This window comes from Dromaius novaehollandiae, chromosome 5 (genome assembly GCF_036370855.1).
Source record: "Dromaius novaehollandiae isolate bDroNov1 chromosome 5, bDroNov1.hap1, whole genome shotgun sequence".
In the NCBI taxonomy this organism is placed as follows: domain Eukaryota; kingdom Metazoa; phylum Chordata; class Aves; order Casuariiformes; family Dromaiidae; genus Dromaius; species Dromaius novaehollandiae.
This window is the reverse complement of record NC_088102.1, coordinates 8,810,126-8,830,982: the sequence shown is the minus strand read 5'-3', so window position 1 is coordinate 8,830,982 and position 20,857 is coordinate 8,810,126. Positions and strand designations below refer to the sequence as shown.

General features: G+C 41.5%; 1 protein-coding gene across 16 annotated transcripts; it reads left to right on the top strand.

Moving 5' to 3' along the window:
* Nucleotides 1-2,988: 2,988 nt before the first annotated feature.
* Nucleotides 2,989-20,815, top strand: WDR89 (WD repeat domain 89). 16 transcript variants are annotated; one of them, XM_064511944.1, is made up of 6 exons: nucleotides 3,317-3,475; nucleotides 4,326-4,410; nucleotides 6,206-6,292; nucleotides 6,956-7,133; nucleotides 14,400-17,194; nucleotides 19,169-20,815. In XM_064511944.1, exon 6 carries the CDS (start codon nucleotides 19,197-19,199, stop codon nucleotides 20,367-20,369), a length of 1,173 nt encoding a protein of 390 aa, XP_064368014.1. In that variant the 5' UTR covers nucleotides 3,317-3,475; nucleotides 4,326-4,410; nucleotides 6,206-6,292; nucleotides 6,956-7,133; nucleotides 14,400-17,194; nucleotides 19,169-19,196; the 3' UTR covers nucleotides 20,370-20,815. The 16 variants fall into 16 exon arrangements, with proteins under 16 accessions (XP_064368019.1, XP_064368018.1, XP_025970026.2 ...); XM_026114136.2 differs by lacking the exon at nucleotides 6,206-6,292; XM_064511945.1 differs by lacking the exons at nucleotides 4,326-4,410; nucleotides 6,206-6,292.
* The last annotated feature ends 42 nt before the right edge of the window (nucleotides 20,816-20,857 follow it).

Here is a 20,857-nt window from a genome sequence, read left to right as displayed (position 1 = left end):
GTTTATTAAGCACTTATTCAGCACTAAGTGGCAATTAATTAAAGTATCTTCAGTAAATCCAGGAACTTGAAAAATGAGGCAGGTTTCTTATGATTGATGTTTATATGTTTTGGTGCCAAGTGCTGTGTTACTTGAAGGTAGAACTGCAAAAAAGTGCTGCAGAAAAGTTTGCCTACCAACAGAGATGACAATTTAAAACTGAAAAGGTCCAACGAGATGTGACTTTTAAAGATGTTCAAAATAAAGCCTTCTCTTCTCAGCAAGTCACATTACTTTCTAATACATCAGCTGAAGGAGTCTGCTGATGGCAGTTTTTACTGATCACTGGTATGTAATGCTTTATCCACATGTGCATAAACTGCTTTACTATATAAATTGGCATAGGTAGCTTAAATTACACTTCCACATAAGTAAGCCTTGTGTGCTGGAGTGGATATACTATTGAAAAAAAACTTAATAGTGTTTCAGGCAGAAAACTCTGAAGAAGCATATGCACTGAAAATTTCCATTGTAAATATGATTGTTTAGATAGGTAGCATACAACTCCTTGATTAGATACAGCTTACCTGAATTGCTCCAGTTAAAACTGCATCCAGCAATGTTCACAGAATTATAAACCTTATTTATGAAAGTACATCTAAAAAACCCAAGTTCAGCTACATCGAGGCATGCTCATTTTTTCTCTACTTTGAGTGCTATATGTTAAGTGACTGAAAGTATCAAAGCTTTCATTCTTCCTCCCTTTTTTAAATTAAACTTTGTGGTGTGGGGGTGGGGACAGGGACATACTTCTCACTGATGTGTGTTTGACAAAGTGCAATGCAAGCACAGGTTAAAAAGTAAGATGTAAAAAATATTTCTGTTGCATTATGGTAGTGCCTAGAAATTCCTACCTATACTCAAAGTATTGTGTTGTCACTTTGTGCAAACAGTACAGTGAAAAGTCAATTCCTGCTCCAAGAGAACTTAATGTTCGACTGTGTGACCTTAGTCCTTGAGTACATAATACCAAAACTCAGATTTGTCTGGACTGCTTCAGTTTAAGGTGGGGATCATAAAGATTCCTTTTTAAAAATGAATTTTGTTTTAATTTCTGTCTGTAAAATAACTGCCAAGAGTCACAAGTGATTTACAGAGCAACTCTTGTGCAATTATTGTGGGGAACTTCACTGATGTACTTCTAACGAATATACATTGTGACTCAGCAGCATTGGAGTGGTATCAAGAAAATTGTACGTTCTATTAATATAGTTGGATTCATCTGGGAGTACTGAATACCAAATTTGCAGCTGTAGAACTATGTTATTCCAGTTCATCTTGCAGTGTTTTTTTCTACGTGAATGATAAGCAGAAGGTATTTGTTAAATTTGTGGCAATATTAACTACCCCAGAAAGCTCAGATGAAAGTCTATTAACCGAATATATTTCTTAGTGTAATATTGACATGTACAAAGCAGCCTGAATAATGTATAATGCATTCAATTCAATATTGTCTTAAATTATGTACATCGTGTTTTGAAATCTTCAGAACAACTCACCAATCTGAGTGCTGATTAGCATGCCAGGCTCTAGACTTCAGAGGGACCAGGCTTCACAGCAACAATGGGAGGTATTTACTGTGAAAACACTGAGCATGTAATCTGGGTCTTTGTGCTTTGCTGTCTACACAAGTGCTTAGATATTTTTCCATCCAAAATGCACAGTGCAGGCAAAAAAAAAAAAAAAAAAAAAGTCCCATAATATAATTATGAAGTCAAAAAAAAGGGGAGAGGGCACTTTGGCATGGCAATTAATGAATTGGTTTGTCTTTTGTTTGTAATGATACTTGCTTGGCTTCTGTGATCCATGTGCCTGTGGCTCCTTATGAATAGAAATAGTTCTATGAATATCCAGTCCTAATAAACTATTTAGAAAGTAGACTTTAAGCTGGATCTGGGTGAATCATCAATGTATCTGTGAAATACAAGTAAATTTAATTGTCTCATGGTATTGCAAAGTGATTACAGTGAAGAGTATTTTCATAAAAAGATCATCATGCTGGTAGATACATGAGATACAGTTGCAGTAATGTAAAAATTGCAACCAATAGCCATATTGGAGCATGTAGAATTAATTAAAATTTGCAACACTAGTGGCAGGCAACTGAAATGTCAGTACTTTGAACTAGCTTTTGATTGACTCTGTGTGCTTCATGTTTTGCAGTTAAGAATGCCATTAGACTGAGGTACAAGTCATGTGTTTTTAACAATGTTCTGCGGTTATTAGCCATGTGATTTGACATTACTGGGTTTTGCTAAAGCTCTGTCTTGTTAGAAAAGGATATAGTCAGCTCAAATGTTTTAGATTTTTAGATTTAAAAATGGCCATGGCAACCAAGCAGATGAAAGTATGTTTTTTAAAAAATACTTCCTGGAATAATGTATTTGTTGAAAAATAAGCCTTCATCTATGACATTGTTAATATCATAATTTACAGCATTTATTGGGAAAAAAAGACTGTAAACCTGATTTTAAAAATAAAGGAACAAACGACTCTTCCAGGTAATCTGTCAAGGATTACGGACTGATACTTTGCAGTTTTAGGGGGCAAAGCAGCGTCACCGCTGAACAGTAAATTAAGATTAGAACAAGGACCTTTGAATTTTAACACTATGGGCAATATTAAAAAAAATAATAATAAGTTAAGCAACTGTTAAGTATATCCACTGTCCTCCTGATAATTTTTTGTGCGTGACCCTATTAAACTGTAAGACAAAAAGAAAAAAAAATACCGTTGGGGATTTTTATTGGAAAAATGAACGTATGGAAAAGCGTCATAACAACCTGCTCACTCTTCTAGTACTGCCCTCAAGGCACCACGAGCCACCTTTACTTCCGACCGTTGAACCCGAGCGCTGAGGTGACCAACGGCCGCTCGGCGCCGCGTGGGAGCGGCAACCTCCTCACGGCTGCGCGCGCCGGGGCCCGCCCACGCCTGGCCGCGGCGGCGCCATATTGCTGCACAGCGCCAACGGCTCCGCCTCGCGGGGCGGGGAGCTCCGGGCGCCAGTCCCGGCCGGCGGTGCGTGCTCGGCTCCTGGGATACGAAGTACTCAGGGAGCCGCCGGGGCTGGGGGCTGCTGCTGCCGCCACGGCGCAGGGAAGGGGGGCGGGAGGCCCCGCCCCCCGTGGCTGTCATGGCAACGGGGCGGTGCCGGGCAGTGGCCTCACCCCCATCCGGGGCTCTCCGTGTCCTGTGCGGCTTCGCGGGTGCCGATAAAGTTGGGACGATTGAAGCGGGGAGCCACGCCCTGTCCCCCACCCCCCCGCGTTGGCCAATCCCCTTCCTGTGCGTCACTTCCTCTCCGCCACCGAGAAGGCTAAGATGGCGGCAGGCGAGGAGGGCGGAGCAGCCAATAGGGTGGCCGGGGAGGGCCCGGGGGCGGGGCCGAGGCGCTAGCAGGGATGGTCGGCGCGCACGCGGCAGCGGCGCTGGGGTGCGTTGCGCTGCGCTGCGCTGCGCTGCGGGGGCGCCGGGGCTGCCGCGGGGCGTGGGGGTCCCTGAGGGGAGGGGGCTGCTGGGTGGGCGTTGCTGTGGGACGGCGGGGGGGGGGGCCTGTGGGGGCTTGCGGAGAGTTGGTGTGGGAGGGCGAGGGGGGTCCTGAGGGGTCTGGGGAGTTGCTGTGGGGTTTGGGGGCGGGTTGCTGTGGGGAGGGCAGGGGGTGCCCCTGTGGGATTGGGGGGGGTTGCTGTACGTGTGGGGTCCTTGAGGGCAGCGGGTGCCCTTTGGGGTCGGGCGGGGTGGCAGTGGGAGGGTGGGGGGGCTCCTGAGGAGTCTGGAGGGTTGCTGTGGGGAGGGTGGGGGGTGCCCTTGTGGGGTTTTGGGGGATGTTGCTGTATTTGTGGGGTCCCTGAGGGCAAGGGGTGCCCCTGTGGGGTTTGGGGGGGTGCTGTGGGAGGGCAGGGGGTGCCCCCGGGGACAGTGGCGCAGGCCTGTGGTGCGGCAGGTCACGGGGAGCAGAGGCGGGTTTGCGGGGAGGCAGGTGAGCGGTGTCTGCAGAGCCCCCGCTGCGAACGGCCCTGGGCCACTGCCCGCTCAAGCGGTGCAGCTGTGGCTGGTGGCTGTTGGATGCTCCTGCTGTGCCTCTGTGGGGTGGTTTTGGCTGGAGGGTACTGTGGCAGAGAGTGGTAACCTAGAGGTGTCTGTGTCTTGACTTTAAAGCTTTCTGTGTGTAACGGGTCTTGCAAATCTCCTGGTTTCTTTAGTGCCCTTTGCAGTAGGGAGGAGAAAGGTGGGCTTCTGAAATTTCATTCCCCCACTGCTGCTGGCTTTTTTTTTCCCGTTAGGCTAAACTGAAGCACTTCTTGCTTGCTGATAATGAATAACTCGGAGCTGCTGTGAACGCGTGAATAAAAACACTGTACTTGCACTGTGAGTTTATCCTGTTACTCAGTGAAACTTGGAAGCTTAGGGACATCAGCTGCACTCTCAAAAATCCCTGGAGAGGAGGAGTGTAAGGGCTGGTGGGGGGCTGACAGTGGCCTGGTCATCCTTGCTAGCTTTGATGCTGAGTCTGGTAGAGGCTGGGCTAGGGCTGAGCCTGCGATTGGGGTTGCATTGCTATGCTGCTGATTTGGCAAGCTCATCTGATCACAGATGTGACTGGCCACTTGTGATAGGGGCTGCCAGGGTTAAAGTTAGGGCCTATATTGGCAAATGAAGCATGTTTATTAACTCTCTAGTGCTGGTAAGTGCCAGCTGACCTCACCTAGGTGTGGAGAAGATGGGGATCTTTGGTTTGATGATAGTAACAGTCTGACACAAGAAACCCTGGAGGAGGTCAGAAGAAGAATTAAATGTTTTGTGTGTGTGTGTTATAATTCCAAATTCATTTTCCCTAGAAATATGATGTATATCCAGAAATAAGCAGAAACATGAGGTCTTCTCTTAATATGCTGGGTATTATCTGGGTGTGTGCAAACTTTGTTCTCAGCAGTGTTAGTGTTTGTTATTTCCTAATATTTTTAAAGGATTTCCTGTTTTAGAGCTATCATCAGATTCTGTGATGTGTGTGTGCAGAGCAGCTCCAGTAAGATAGTTGTTATTAAACAAAATATGCATGACTGTAAATAACTTCAGTTTATCCCATGGATTGCTTTCTGTGTCCTCATCTTAAATAGTGCTTGTTTAAAGCTTTCCTGTTTTTATTTTTTTCTTTTTTTAAAGAATATGGCACCTCTGTGCATTTTCCTCCAAATGTCTTTTTATGGGGGCAGGAGACAGCCCTGGGGGGAAGGTGGGCCTGGGACTCTGTTATTAAACAAAATATGCATGACTGTAAATAATTTCAGTCTTGTGTACAATACAGTGCAGTTAAGTAAAGACTGTCATTGCATGTTGTCAGCGCTTCTCAGCTGGGGAAGTCTGGAGGTCAGGCCAAGTGTAGGAGATATGTGTTTCGTGCCTTGCAAGCAGTTTAGGTGCAGGATGGACAGTGGAGGAAGTGAGACAGATGGGAAGGGAGCGTACTGCCTTTAGCTGCGTGGGGTTAGACAGTTCAGCTGCTCCAGTTTAAATAATGCCTTTTACTCTTCTGACCATCTATCCCCTTCTTCCTTGCCCTCCTTCCCCTTGTCTTGTTGCTGTGCTGCCTTGTTTCCACTTACAGAAGGGGTTACATGAATTCTTGCTGGTGCATTGTCCTCTCTTATTTCCTCTTGTCACCTCCTTTTCCTTCCCCTTTCCTTCCCTCTGAGCCAGGTGGACTCCTCCCTCCTTCCCGCCTGCTGTTGAAGCCGGAGTACAGCTGTACTGCAGCACTTTGCACCTAGAAACCCAGGGGAGCAATTGCAGGTTCAGCCCTGGCTGAAGCCTGCCTTCCTAATTTGTGGGGTTGTTGAAGTCAGCAGGTAGAGATGGGCCATGTTCAGTGTGCCCTGGTAAGAGCTTTAACTGTCAGATCCTAAATTAAATGCTCTAAACGAATGCGGAGGTAACTCGGTGCATGGATGTGATCTACCACAGAGATCCATGACCAAAGAGTGTTGTATTAGCTTCTAAAACACCTGGGAGGGGGGAGTATAATGAAGCTGAATACGGAATATTGTTGCTTTGGTAGATGAAGTTTTGGACTAGGAGTTAAGGTTGTCCGATGCCGAAATCTCGCCTTCAGGTTAACTTTCAGTAGTTTTGATGAATTGTTTCCATGACGTATTTTTTGCCTTAGCTGGTATTTCAATGGGAGTTTCAACTGAAAATATTTCACTGAGAACAAAGAGTGAGATGGGGGCGGATAGCTCGCTGGAAAAACAAAGTAAGCCGATCTATGAAACTGAAAAATTGCTGCTCAGATTGCAGGACAAACACTGATCGGTTACTCTGGGCCGTTCTGAAGGCCCCGGGAGTAGAACATCTTCTGTCCCACTTCTAGGCCCTACAAGATAATTGAGCGTTCTCAACAATCAAAACATCTCATAGTATTGGAAAGAAGTAAATACCACTCAGCTGTCTGTCACTTTTAACAAGCTCACAGTAATGTTTTATTAATCTGATATATTTTTATGCTGTTTCATCGATATCAAGTGTTTAAGTCTAGAAAGACTGTTGCATTATGTAGTCTGATATTCTTTAAGTGTGTAACAACCGTCTGTACTGTTGTTTTTACCCCTTACGACCTTTACATAACTTTATTTCCTTTTTTCATATTAATCTGAAGCTAATTCTTGCAAGATGTTAATGTCCTCAGGGTTGTTTTTTGCTAGTATTTTACTATTAAATTATTTGGATTATTGAGAATGTTTTGAGGTGAGTTTAATGTTTATCTTTTGACCAAAAGTTGCAACAGATAGAGGAATGAAAATATTTCAGATCCTATTCTTTGTTTTCTATTGTGTCATTCCTTGAGATTTTTTTGCAATATGTGACTTTATTATGGCCTTGTCTGGCAGTTGCTATTTCTCATGTTTTAATGTTTTAGCTTTTCAGATATGCTGCTAAATGAGAACTTCCTGAAAAATCAGAAGTAAATAGTTCTACAAAGCCTTCTCATGGGATATCAACTGGATTTTAATTGTGGAAAAAACACAGTGGTGCATTAAAACCTCATCATTCCTTTGGTGGATTAAAGCAACTAGTTCAAAAGATTAACTTAAAAAGTAAAATCACTTTTTTGCTCTATAGCACTTGTATATAGCAGCAATCTCCTTAAAAGTATTGAACGTCTCTATTTCTTGTATTTTTACTTGGCTTCTGGGTGAATGATGAATGAACGTACTGTTAATTCCTGTAGCTACTACTACTGTGTTTTCCTTCTTCAGCAAAATCATGTTTTTCTTTCTGCTTTGGTGGACTAGTGCTTTTTCACTCACACCTCTTTCTGCAGTCAAGCAAAACTACTGTGGTCTTCCTTTTTCTTTTTTTTTTTCTCCTCCCTTGCCTATTTCTCAGCAAAACTTTGCTATTGCTCAGCCTCTCAATTAAAATTATATTAAAAAAAAAAAGTAAAAGTGCTATATAATTGGTAAGCAGTTAAATTGGCAAAATAACCCAGCATTGAACTGAAACTGGCAGATTGCTTGCTGGATAGAGTTATGTGCTGGCAGTACCTTGAATAGGAAGTTTCAGATACTGATGGTTTTTCAATAATTTGAGGATCTGTTAGTAATAGGCATGTACTTAAGTCTGTTGCTATGGGAACAACTGAGCTGGAATTAAGCACTGTTATTCCCTTGTGGACTCATAAGGGGCAAGCAGATGGCTGTGAAAGCATTAATTCTTGTTTAGAAACATACAGCTCTTTTACTAGCAAACCTGACTTACTCAAGTCTTGTGGTTTGCAGAGGCTTTTTTGAGGTAATTGAAGTTGGGTTTAGTTTATTGGGTATCTGTCAAGGAAGTAAATGAACCAGCTTTGAAAGGGGGGAAAATGCATTTAAGGAAAATGAGTTTAAATGATTTAATGTCTAGGATAAATATTATTGTGTTATTGTATGATGTGTATTGAATGTTCCTGCTTTAGGAATGTTTGTAGGCCCCAAATGTGGGTATAACAGACTTGAGCGGGCAGGGTTTTTTCATGGAAAATTTAGTTATGGATGTTTCTGAGCTTGACAGTTGTTGGATGCTTGAACAGCAAATACAAAAGCATAGGGAACAAAGACCCCTTTCGTTTGTGTTGCATGGAGATATCGGAGTCAGATCTTGGGTTATCATGAAATGTGAAAGTTCAAAAGATATGAATTGAAGTCACAAAAATGAGACTTTAAGGAAGAGCCCATTACTTGTTTCTAGCCTCGGTGACAGGTCAGAAAGAAAAAGTTGCAATGTAGCTCAGTTTGAGATTTTTTTCCCTCTGCAATTTTGGGGGCTAAATAAAAATGCATTTAATTTTTAAATGAAAGTTGTGATTCTTGAGTAATAGCCTGGTTTGAGGAACTGAATTTTTAAAGAAAAAAAGAATACTGTGAGAATTTGTTAATGCTAGTAACTTAATGCTGTTCTTTACAGTACCTCTGGCTTACTGCCTATGTCTTGCACTGTAAATTAAGTTTTCATTTCCCTGAATGTCACACTTTGTTAGGAAGACAGTCAGCCTGCTGTAGCCAATTAAAGCTAGTGCAGGAATACCTAGGTGTAATGAAAAACATCAGGGCCCTTCTTTTGAATTGCTTGATCTAAAACTTAACTGACTGCAGCTCTCTGAAGGTTGTTTTAGCTATTCGTGACTGGTGGTCATTAGTGACACCAAGTGGGCTCACTGCGAAATAACACGCTCCGTCGATGGGTCACTGTCGTAACAGCCTCGTAACTCACTGTGAGACACCTTGGTGCATATGTTCTGAAAAGCTATGCTGATATATTTGTGGCTATATGGAGAGATGCAGTCATTGCAGGACGAAAAGTCTTCAGTTTTGCATTGCAGTGAGTGATAAATTTTCACATTTGGAAAGGAGACATCATGTTTTCCCTGCAACAGCCTTTGCAAAAATATGTGGCTATTTGGATGGCGCACTCAAGTCCTCAGATTTTGTCCTAACAATTTCATGGACTTGAGGGAGAGGAAGCCACCTTAAGCTCAGAATTGCATGCTCTCTGTGCACGTACATACCCCCATAGTATGGTCTTAATATTACTTTTGAAGTTGTGCAGTAAGCAGCTATTGTGTCGTCTTATTGTGTGTCTGACAATATCTCCCAGAAGAAGAAAAAGAGCCTGCTTATCTCTTTGTTGCTTGTCTTTCAATCTGCCTTCCTATCTGTGTTCTCTGCTCTGCAGGGGCAGCTGTGGGCACCAGGCTGATCAGGTTATAAAAGCAGAAGAGGAGTCAAAGTGTTGCCCCCACCGTTCTTATTGGAAACTGCTTTGACAGTTAAAAGCCATATAATTTCTGGTCTAAATTTTATTGATGGTCAGCTTACATTTGTGCATTATTGTGCCATTATTGTTCTCGAGTAGTTCCCCTCCCTTCTTGACATTTATTCCTTTGATGTGTTTGAAGATAGTAATCATATCCCCCTCAGCCTCTGTCTCTGCCAAGCTATACAAGGCAGAGTATCCCAGCTACTTCTTGTAAAATAAGCTCATTCCCTGGATCACCTTAACCAGTTGTTCTCTGCACTTGATTATAGTTCAGTTATCAAGAGACTGACTTCAGTGAAGAGCTGTGCTGTCAACTGACTGTGACCCAGCAAAATTTGGATTGACAAAATTTGGGTGCCAACAAGAGCATGTTGCCTTTGTTACGATTTGCTATCAGAAGTGTCTGTGCTGTGACACACAGTAGGTCTCTTGTTCAGAAAGCTGTAACGTATTAGTTCCTAAATATTTGCTTTTTCATCCTTCCAGTTCTTGGTCTCATTTGTTATGACCCGAGTCTTAAATAGCTCTCATAGTGGAAAAGCAGTTGAATGTGAACTTCCAGCACAGTATGTTGCAAAACAGCTGTGCTCTTGGATGTTAAAAATCACTTCTCTTCTTCCCTTTTTATATCACTGTGTATGGAATTGGTGAGACCAGTACTGGAGGGTTGTGTCCAGTTCAAGTGTAAACACTGTTTAAAGGCTGTTGAAAACAGCTGAAGAGAATGGCTTGCATGGGGAGAACATGTGCATACTCAATGCCTTGGCATCTTCCATGGACACTGAAAGGTAAATTCTTTTGAACAGGATGGTGTCAGCATAGCTCCAAACTTTTACGTTAGTGTTTTCCATCCTTTGTTTTGTGTCGTTGTCACTTAGATTACATCTTTTCCTTTTGTCTGCCACAAAGCATTGAAAATTGAGCTTAGAGCATGATAATGGTTCACCAGAGCATCCAGCTGTCAGGTTACATATAAAGAGCATGTTTTGGAAATTGATAGTCTGTGAACTATCTTGGGCATGCAAAGATCTCCAGTTTCTCCTGTTGCTTTGATACTGGAGAAAGTCTGACAATTACCTTCATATGGTGATGTTCTGGATCAGCTAAATATTGAAAATGTATATTGTGGGATGTGATTGATGAGGATAGATAGTGGTCTGTGTGGTCTTAGGGAAGCAAATGAGGAAAGCAAAGAGATACTGTTTCCCCGGCGTAGTCTTGACAAATGGTCAGGGTAGCGTAATGCGTTTTGAACTGCAGAGAATTGTTTAGGCAGTGTTAGTACAGTGTTAAAAATTGTCAAGCACCCAAACGTATTCTGAAAAATACTGGTGCCACATCTGCATGTGGAGGGCGATATCTTCATGTAAGTTAAACAGCAATATCCCTAGTGAAGACTTGAACAGTAGCAACTAATTTAAGCTTGGGTTTGTAGGAACTGTTAAGTGTCCTGAAAGCACACTAGTCTTGTATTTAGAAGAATGAGCTCCAGTAACAGAGTGTACTTAAGCTAAGTTACTGTTGTGAAAGAACTTCTAAAATATCCTGGTAAATAAAACATTTTATCTCATTATAGATATTTTGGCACCCATATGTGGTAGCAGGAGCTATTATTCCTGCTGTAGCTAAGTTTCTTTATATCCTTTTATTCCGGTTGCTGCTAATTTTAGGCTGAAATTTCCCAGGCTTCCTGTGGTGTAGAAACAAACTCTTTGGAAGAATTTCAGCAAAATTTACTAATCTTTGAGAATAATCTTCTTGTTTCCAGTTTATTTTATATCAGATTGTTGGTACCAAGTAGCAGTGTCTAATTTGAAGGAAATAAATGCTCCTATTTCAGAGTCACTAAATTATTCATACAGCTGCATAAGTAATTTTTTCCCCCCACCTTTCTCTGTAGGGTGGATCATTGGGGTTGCCTGTTCATGTGGTGCTTTTGTTCAGCTTAAAATGGCTTTGAAAACCATCACTCTCAGAGTCCTTTATTGTAATCCCAAACTGAAAGGACATCGAAGCATTTTCAGATGTGGAATTTGAGTGCATCACGGTGTTACTGTGGCTTTAACATTTTATCCTATAGCCTGAAGGTTCAGAATAAGGATTGTTTTTCCAAAGTCTGCTACTGACTGTATTTACTAATGTTTCTTATATGTGGATATTACGAAGTAGTCAAATACTGTCTTTTTCACTAATTAAGAAAGTAAAGAGTGAATTTTGCAGCCTGCTGGGAATTACTCAGTAAGCTATCCTGCAGAATCAGGGCTGGTAAGTAGGCTTTCCTAGGTCATGGTCTTGTTCAATCCATCTTACCGTTCAGACAAATAACTTGATCTCCGTCTTCCTTGTCTGTGAGATGACCATCTTGGCGTGTAGCTCTGGTGCCAAGTCAAACAGCTCGTTGTTTCTTTTAACAAAAGAAAATGCCATTAGTGGGGAGGTGTGTGAGAAACAGAGTTCAGAGAAAGTTATGAACCTTCTTTTAGCTGATAATAGTTATATTGTGGAAATGTGAAAGGAGAAAAAGTTAATACTGCGTGCAGTAGAGTGATGCACCCTATGTGCTTGATTTCCATCACTTACTGGCTGTACATAATTGAGAGTGTGATCAGTTCTGTCTCTTCTTTCTCATGTCTGTGGTTACAAAAAGTAAGGTCAGTATGGCGTCTATGGTGGGAGGTGCACAAGAGAAAGGAAATGACTTTTCTGTGGTCTCTGTGGTCTGATGAGATAAGCACAAGTGCAGAAGGCTGAGACTTGGATTCTCTTCAAGCTTTGCAATGGATTTGCTGTGAATAGCCACGGGTGCATTACAAACAGACACCAGGACACACAGGTGTTGTATTTTGAAGCTGTGGGTTATCTGCCATGTCCAGGAGTTGTGAGTGTTGATGTTTGCATGGTATTTGGACAGCCAAGTGCTCCAGAGCTGTTGGATACATCATCCACTTTCTGTTTTGCGCTGGGGGGTTAACCAATATCTGGCGTCTCATCGCAGGAGGGAGTTGTTAGAGACTGGCTCAGTGTCACAGAATTGGCCATGGCTTCTCTGTTGGATGCATCCCCTTCTTTCAGAAGGTGATACGCGTGCTTAATCCCATACGCCCTTAGCACGCTGGGGTGGGGTAGAGTTTAGGCACTGTTTATAGCTGGGAGAAGGGAGGGGCTGTAGGTACAAACCTACCATTTGACACCCATTGTGGTGACCTGCTTCAGTCCTAGTGCCACAGCCCTGTGCTTGGGCAATCTGTAGAGTTCACCTGAAGATCAATCTCTAGAGTTCACCTGAAGATAGAGAGTTTATGGTTTACCTGTTCAGAGGTGTGTCAGCAACCAATATATGCACAGATTAGCTTTTGCAGAGAGTTTCTGAATACAGTATGCTTTATTAAAAAATAAAGCACAGAGGAATATATGTCACTTAGAAGATAAATGTCCTGATTACAATATCTTGTTCTGTAATTTAATGTATAGTGTAATTGGGAATCTTTCAGCTCTACCTGTATAAAACAGGATTGCTTCTGCTGCAGTTTCTCTCAGCTTGATCTGAGAATAGCCATGAGAGTAAAATAGAGCATCTCTTATCCTCTTATTACCTAGCAGTCTCCTTTATTGGATGACCACCTCATCAGCGCCGGTATGCTGTTACCTCCTCTACCTGGCGACATCACTACTGGGAAACCTCCTCCCACAAGTCAGTTCTCAGCTGGATCCAGCTGCTCATGTCAGCGTTAGATTTTGGTGGTAGGGGACTTATTCTGCTGCTTTTAATTACTGACGTGTGAAAGTTAATTCATTGTATTTTGGACCTGAAGGCGTGCCTACGTTTTCTAAATCTAGGCCTGCTTCCACCATATTGTTCCAATGTTGGATGCAAAACCAGGATAGGTTTTTCTAGTTTGAACGGAAAAATCTTAGACCCACAAACTTGTTTTAAAAGTTTTCTTTTATGAAAATATTCTTAGCGTGGTTTTTAGAAGATTTGTGCCATTTAAAATTAAGCCCAGTCAAATCCAAAATTTATTTTTGTGTTCTCTCTTTATAAATACCCAGTATAATATTCAGAAAGAGACTCTGCTTCCGTATTGACAAAACATCTGCTTATGCCCCAGAAGATGAGTCCACAAAGGTGGTAATTTCAGTGTTTTTCTGGTTTCTTATTAAACCTCTAAGCACTGCGCCTCTGTGACTTTCCCTTTGGTCTCTTCTGGTTCTGATTCATACTTTTTCCTCCAAATGTTACTGTTGTTTAAGTCCACTTCCCTGTCCCGTGTAGAGAGCGATCTCTTCTCTATTTTTGAACAGGATTGTACCCGTGGGGCCCATGCTATAGGGAGGGTGGGATGCAACTGGGTTCATGGAGTGCTGGAAGTTTTTATATCTTCTTTTTCTATGCCCTTCCAACAGATTTTATTGTGATAGTGCACCCCCCCCCCCCCCCACTTTGGGTTCTGCTGATGTGTTTTTCTCTGTAGTACAAATGCAGAATTATGTGCAGTAGTTTCTTGCTGTGCTTTACATTTGGAAACTAGATGTAGCTGATTTGAAAGGATGAAATAATTCTCTTGGCAGTTTCCATCTTGTCTCTGCACTTTAGCATAGCCCGTTGTGCATCTTACTCCCTTCCTGCTTGATAGACTAAATGCTGTTCTCTTCGCCTCAAAGTGGTTTTACGGGCATGCTGCATAAACACCTTATCTCTTTGCTTTGGTAAAATAACAAAATCCGCTATAGGAATTTGTGTTCTACAGAAATTATGTATGCTTGATACTTCTTGTGCGTCTCTTCCTCGTTTAGTTCATTTGATTGATCTGTCTTGTGTTGTAAAGTGGTGCCAATGAGGAGAGGTCTCTAAAGGCATTTTGTCATTAGTGAAGCGCAGCGTGCTAATGTTGTTCTCCTCAACCAACCTTGTGCTTTGCGTTTTTAAAATGCAAACCACATGTCATGTTGCATGCATGAATTGCTTTCTGCTGCCCAGAGCTTCAGGTTTGTTCTTATTTTGTTCTTGAACTTTTAATAATCGTGAAAATAAAGGGAGGGTCTGTTTGCCTTGTTTATCGTAGGAGAGAACAGTGCAAGATTTCATCTACTGCTGTTCAAATCCCTTGCTATTTTTGGTATTTGACCTCTGCGGAGAAGATTGCCAAATCTGCAGGTTGTTTTCATTTTTATTATGTGTTTCTACCCTCCTACTCACAAGTTACTCTTATGTACTGATTTAATCTTTGAGACAAAGTCTCGTTTCTCCTACATTTTTCACTGTATTTTTCAGAGGGGTAATCTTATGTTTCTATACATTGTTGAGCTAAGAGTCCCCTTTGGAAATGAGATGCTGCAGGATTGCATACTTCTAGTGTACAAAACTAAAAGGAGAAAGAAAATAGTTTATGAATCACTGGGTTATTTTGTGAAAGAATTTCTGAATTAAAGACCTGTGAGACTGCTGGCTTGAGTTGAGAAGCTGATGTTCAGAATAATGCACAAAGAACACAGCAGTAGATGCTTAGACAATATTAAATATTTAGTTTGTGCTGATAGGTGCTTACCTAGATCGCTTCTGTATTGTTGGGAAGGCCTGGTTTGGGCACCTGTGACTGTTTGCTTGTAGTTTTGCTGTATGTTTTCAGACTCCATTAGTGAGAAATATGTAGCCAAAGCATCTGAAAATCCTGTCCCTCTTATGCGGCATCCCTTCTGCTTCATGCCTTCTGCCCTAAAAAGCAAGTTTATTTCTCTGTTAAAGGAGCTTTATAGGATGCCGTGGAGGTCAAAATGTTTTAGGTTATTTCAGAGTACTGTATTTACTTTGAGTTCACAAGATATAATGAGTTTTGAATGTCCTTCAAGAAGCTCTTTGTTTCTGGTAGTCATGATATCAGAGAGACATGTCAGGGTTGCATGTGACTATGAAGTGAATTCATAGAAAAAGTTGCATGGATGTCATTTCAGAGGACTAGATTCAGTAACACGGAAGGTTCAGGTTTAATTTATAAAAGATGGTTTTTGCCTTGTTCAATGGGTGCAGATGCATATGTGGATGCGAGATGCATGCTTTTCCTAGCACATTGACATCATCTGGATTTTTGTCTGTGTTGAGGCTGTACTCATGGATTCAGACCCTGCGCCACTGTGAGCTGAAATAAATGAAGAACCTCAATTCATGTATCAAAGCATCCTAGCTAGAGTTGTTTATCTTGCCTAACTACTTCACGTCCTCAGTGAAGGAGATAGCACCGGCCAAAAACTCTTCTTTCCCCAAGATATCTGTGGGATTTCTTCTGAGATTGGAATAGTTCAAGAGCAAGCTGTCATCCCGCTGTCCCCTCTCAAGTCTATCAAGCAGTTTATCAAAATGGCATGAACAGTTTTCCTCACTGATTGTTGCAACGGGCTGCTGCGCTACATCCACATTGCTTCAGCTTTCAAAGATACTGACTTTACCAAAGGATTCTTGGGGACCTTCACAAAGTCGATAGCTGTGGTGGCTAAGTTAAGGAGTGCTACGTTGGAAAGTGCTTCCCTTCTGCAGTGCAGAGCACCATGTGCTTTGTAAGTGGCAGCAATCCAACGCTTAGTTATCTTCTATTGTGTTTGGAAGACCATTGTTTCCTATTTGTCTCATAAATTTAACACAGATCCTATTCCTGCCATTTAAACTTTCCCATCAAAATACAACAGTGACTTCCCCTCCTGAAAAGGAAGGGCTGGCAGCTACACCCTGAAGTTTGAGCATGGATTGTTTATATAACCTTCAATCAGAGATTCATAATAGTTTGAAGACTTTTTCGCTAGAGCAAACATTGTACTGAGGTTTTAGCAAGACCTGGCTGCCATGAAATGCAGTGTTAAGGCTTTTTCGTTGTTGCGGTGGAAATAGAATTGAAGACTGTACCCTTCAGCTTCCTGGTGATATAAATTACACATCGAGCTGGAAAACATGAACAGCTCTTTCTGGTATTTCAAATAGCTGTAACTACGTCATTTGGGGGTAAAAGCTTAGGAACTATCTTGGGCTAATGTTATTTTTCCAGAAAATATTATTAAATCTGAATGAAGCATGTTTTTGCAGGCTCTGGCTTTTTGCAACTTCTACATATTTGTAGAGTAGCCTTCCTTTCCCCCACCCCCAAAGTAGTAAAAACTGTGCCGTAAAAGACGAGTGTTGTAGAAAGTGCTCATTGAATAAATTCTCTGTCAAAGTCAGTAATATTTTAATAACTGCAGCTTGCTTTTCCAAATGGATGACATTTGTCAGGAATGTGTCTGCTTAAGTTTACGTGGCCTTTTGAGTACAAAAAAGTCTGATTATTCTGAGCTTCAAATTCAGGTCAGTCTGCAAAACTGCCTTTTCCTTACAGAAACTTACAGAGAGAACCCAATTTTTTGGTAATCGTAGCAGTGCAGGGTAGCTGATCTATAAAGCTGCTTTCTCCACATTCAAGTATATGTTTGGAGACACCGTTTTAATGAAAGTTTCTGTTGTAATTGGCAGACCTGATTAGGCAAAAGCTGTATTTTTAATAATACATATTTTAGATCTTTTTTTTCTTAAAATGATTCATTTGCATGAAAGTTTAATGCTTTTGTAATGTTTTTCTTTGAAATTGTTCTATCGCTTGACTTTGTGTTACGGTCTTTTAGGTACTTAGTCTGATGCAAATACTGTGGTGCACACAGCTACACTGTGATTTTTTTCAAAAATTAAGTTCAACAAACCCAGGAAAAATTGGGCCTTGCTCTTGTGTGCAGCCTCCTGAGCAGTGTTCAAAACCAGTCCGCTTCGATACAGTACTTCTACTAAAAGCTTGTTCCATCTGAGGATGTATCCAGAAAAGCACGTAAGGAGTCAGCTGCGCAGGTAGGATTGCCCACAAGCTCATGCCAGAAAGCCTGTTGACTGCTTCTCGGAGGGGAAAGGAGTTTCCACAGGATGTCTGCATTTCATGGCAAAAATTACATGTAGATGTGCTCGGAAAGGTTGCTTTGATGTAGAAGATTAACCTGGGGACCTCATTGTCAGGATATTACTGAGGCAAATAGCTTAGTGAGATTATTTGTGACTTGGGAATTAAGCTTTTATGGGTATGTCTACTTAAGCTGTTTTTAAAAATTTGCTCTTGTTTGTCATGTGGTGTGCTGGGTATTTGTACGTACCAACCGGGAGCAAAACCCAGATGCTGCAGGCAAACAAGAGGAGCAGAGTGCAGTTTTGCCCCAGCAACTTTGCCCTTTGTTGCTGATATTTCACGGACCTTTAATGTAGCTAGCCTGACACAAGTAACACACGATCCCTTCCTCATTTTACCCCTGAAAGTTCAGCCTGAAGAATTTCAGAAAAAAATTATGGTGGGACAGCTGGAAAGACATGAGGATACTTTTTTCTTGAGTTGTGTGTCTGCATCATTTTTCCTCAGTTTCTAGTCTGATTTTCTCAGAGTCCTTTTATGCACGTGATTACTGCTGTTGGGTGCTGGCCTAGTTCTTAAGGAAGTAAGTGTATTTTTGAGTACTGTTTTACCCTTACATGCATTAGCCAAAATATCCATACAGATGAGAGTCACTGGAGAGTTGACCCTCCAAGGACCTACTATGATTTCCTGAAGTATAAGAATTTGTTTTCCACACAGAAAAGTGGTCTAGTCTAAGCTGTAATTTTAGCAGAAATCATCCATGTGTTTGGCTATGTTCACTTTCCATACTGCAGTTGCATCTCTGACTCTTTTAGTCCTCCTTTTTTTTTAATGGTCAAAGGCTGTGAACTGGCTAAAATTACTTACTGATTATGACAGTAAATCATCTCATTTAAATTTAAATGCTTGGATACTTTTTCCTGAGTCTAAATTGATGTAAACCTTTACTGTGATTGTAGAATTGAAATCTGCTTTGTGCTACAGAAAAGAGAACTTTTTTTCAAAGCACGCTGTTTTGGAAAAGATTCTTTGTGCGTGAACATTGAGAAAATACTTTTTATTCTGTTTTGCTTTGTAATACTTGTATTTTGGACCTCTGCATGTCACTGAAATATTAGGGGTTTTTGGGAGGGTTCAGTAATGCCAGAGGAGAGTTGCCTCTGAAAGTAGGATTTTTATCACTTGCACCAAGAGCCAGCTTTGTGTAGATGTTTTGGAGTCTGAAAAAACAGGTGCTTAGGAGAATTGATGATGATAAGGAAGATGCGTAATTCCAGTGAACTCTATCCATGTAATGTAGCTGTTTAGGTGCCCCATGGTATGTCGACAGGTGTTTATGTGCGTCATTGGGCACCTAAATAGTTGGAAAACTTACTTAATCTGGCCATTTTAGGATGTAGTTTTACATAATTTTTGTCTTGTTCTCTCCCTACCCTTCTTGCCTGCCCCCAGCAGAAAAGCTGATTTAAGAAGTCTCCTGCAGTTTTTACTGATGCAACTATTTGTGGGCTGTGCCTTCCAGCAGCCTTTTAGAGCAGTGATTATTGCTCAGCAGGTGGTGGTGAGAACTTCGTTGTCTTTTCACTTGCGGAGAACACTGCTTCCCTACTTACTTTATAAAAATAATAAAGCAAATTTAGCTAAACGACTTTCACAGGATTCAAAAACAGACTGCTTAATCTTTTAAGGGGATTATATGATGTAGTGCTTGCAATCTCAGGGGACTGAACTCCTCAGCTCAGGAAGCACCTTCCGGTTCTGTTTCTGTAAATGAAGTTGTAGTAGACAGGGCACTGGGATAATTGAATTTTAACTTCATGCGTTAGCTCTGTACAAGATGCTTTTTCATCTGTATATTTTTAAAGCTAATATTATTTCAGAATGACTTAATTAAAATTCATCTTGCATTTTTCTTGTTACAGATTTCTGACAATTTAAGGTACAACATTCATGATGACTGCAGTGGAGAAGATTGAGGAGCAGTTTAGCAGTCTGCGCATTGCAAAACGTTCTGTGCTAAGTGAAGAACCTGCTTACTTATTGGATATAGACGTTTCAAAATCTGCTCAGTCTGGAAGCAGTCGCTTTGTGGCAGTTTCATGTTCCAATAAGTCAATTAGGATATATAACAGGGAAACGTTAAACTTCCTGCGGGAGTACAGTAGCTGTCCTGGGATACTTAATGGAGTCAGATTTGCGCACGCATGTGACGGTGTGGTGTTTTCAGCATGCAGCGATGGTACAATAAAATGTTGGGATATTCGTTTAGCAACACAGAAAGCTGTGCAGACATTCAGTGGCTATCCTTCAAATGTTTTCATCAGTTTTGATATTAATTGCAGTGATCTCATAATTTGTGCTGGAACAGAAAAAGTGGAAAAGGATGCATTTCTGGTGTTTTGGGATGCAAGAGGTGATACAAACTGTGCCAGCACAAGTAAGGAACCCTTGGGAGTCTATTCTGAAAGTCACAACGATGATATCACTAGAATTTGTTTCCATCCTATCAAACCCAGTTTGGTAGTTTCTGGGTCAACTGATGGGTTGGTTAACGTGTTTGACATTAACAAGGACAACGAGGATGATGCTTTGATATCAACTTGCAATTCAGATTCATCAGTAAGTTTTATCGGCTGGTCTGGGAGAGATTATAAACAGGTCTATTGCATGACGCATGATGAGGGGTTTTGTTGGTGGGACCTTGCTCAGTTAGATACTGAAGAACCCATAACGTTATTGCACGTCCTGGATGTCCGAGAAGCCGTCTGCATTGAAAACGGCAGCTTAAATTACCTGGTGGGTGGCTGGTACCACGAAAAAGCGGACAAACTGCTTCTTATTGGAGGAACGTCAACAGGAAACATTCACCTAATGAACTGCGGCCTTGATGGGCTGAGCCTTGTGGGTACCCTTCACGGAGGACATGCTGCTGCCGTTCGCTCTTTCTGCTGGGATGTGACGGATGAGTCGCTGTTGACTGGTGGAGAGGATGCACAACTGTTGCTGTGGAAACCGGGAGCTGCGGAAAGGTCCCTTGCAAAGAAAGCATCTCTGAAAATTGCTTCTTCTGTTCAGAAGAGAGTGAGAGTTCACAGCACCTCCCTCAAAAGCAAGAAAAAGTAAAATTCTGAGAATGGAGCGCTCTGCTATGTAGAGCTTTTCTGTTTGTGTAATCTTCCAGGCAGGATCTGACTGTTGCTTTATTTGGAGGTATTCTGCAGAGAGAACTAGGATACTTAAAAATTCTACCTAGGAATGTACTTCAGTCATCAGATGAATACTTATATATATGAAAAGAAGTTGATGACATTAATCTGAAAAGAGTAAATGTTTGCTCTTGAACAATACATCTTAAATCACTTTATATAAAAATGTTTTTATGGTTGTTTGTCTCAGCCAACGTTTTTAATATGTAATATAGGCATGTGGCTTGCGTAGTTTGTTACTTTCCCACTGAAATTCCCTGGCATGTTTTAAAAGCTCCTGTGTTTCAAGCTGTATTTCTCTTGCTTTACAGAGAACTTAATGAAATTGCTGAATATATTAAAAGATTTTCTGTCATTTCTTAATGCCTGTGGGAATTACTTCTTCATGAAACAGAGAATAAGTAC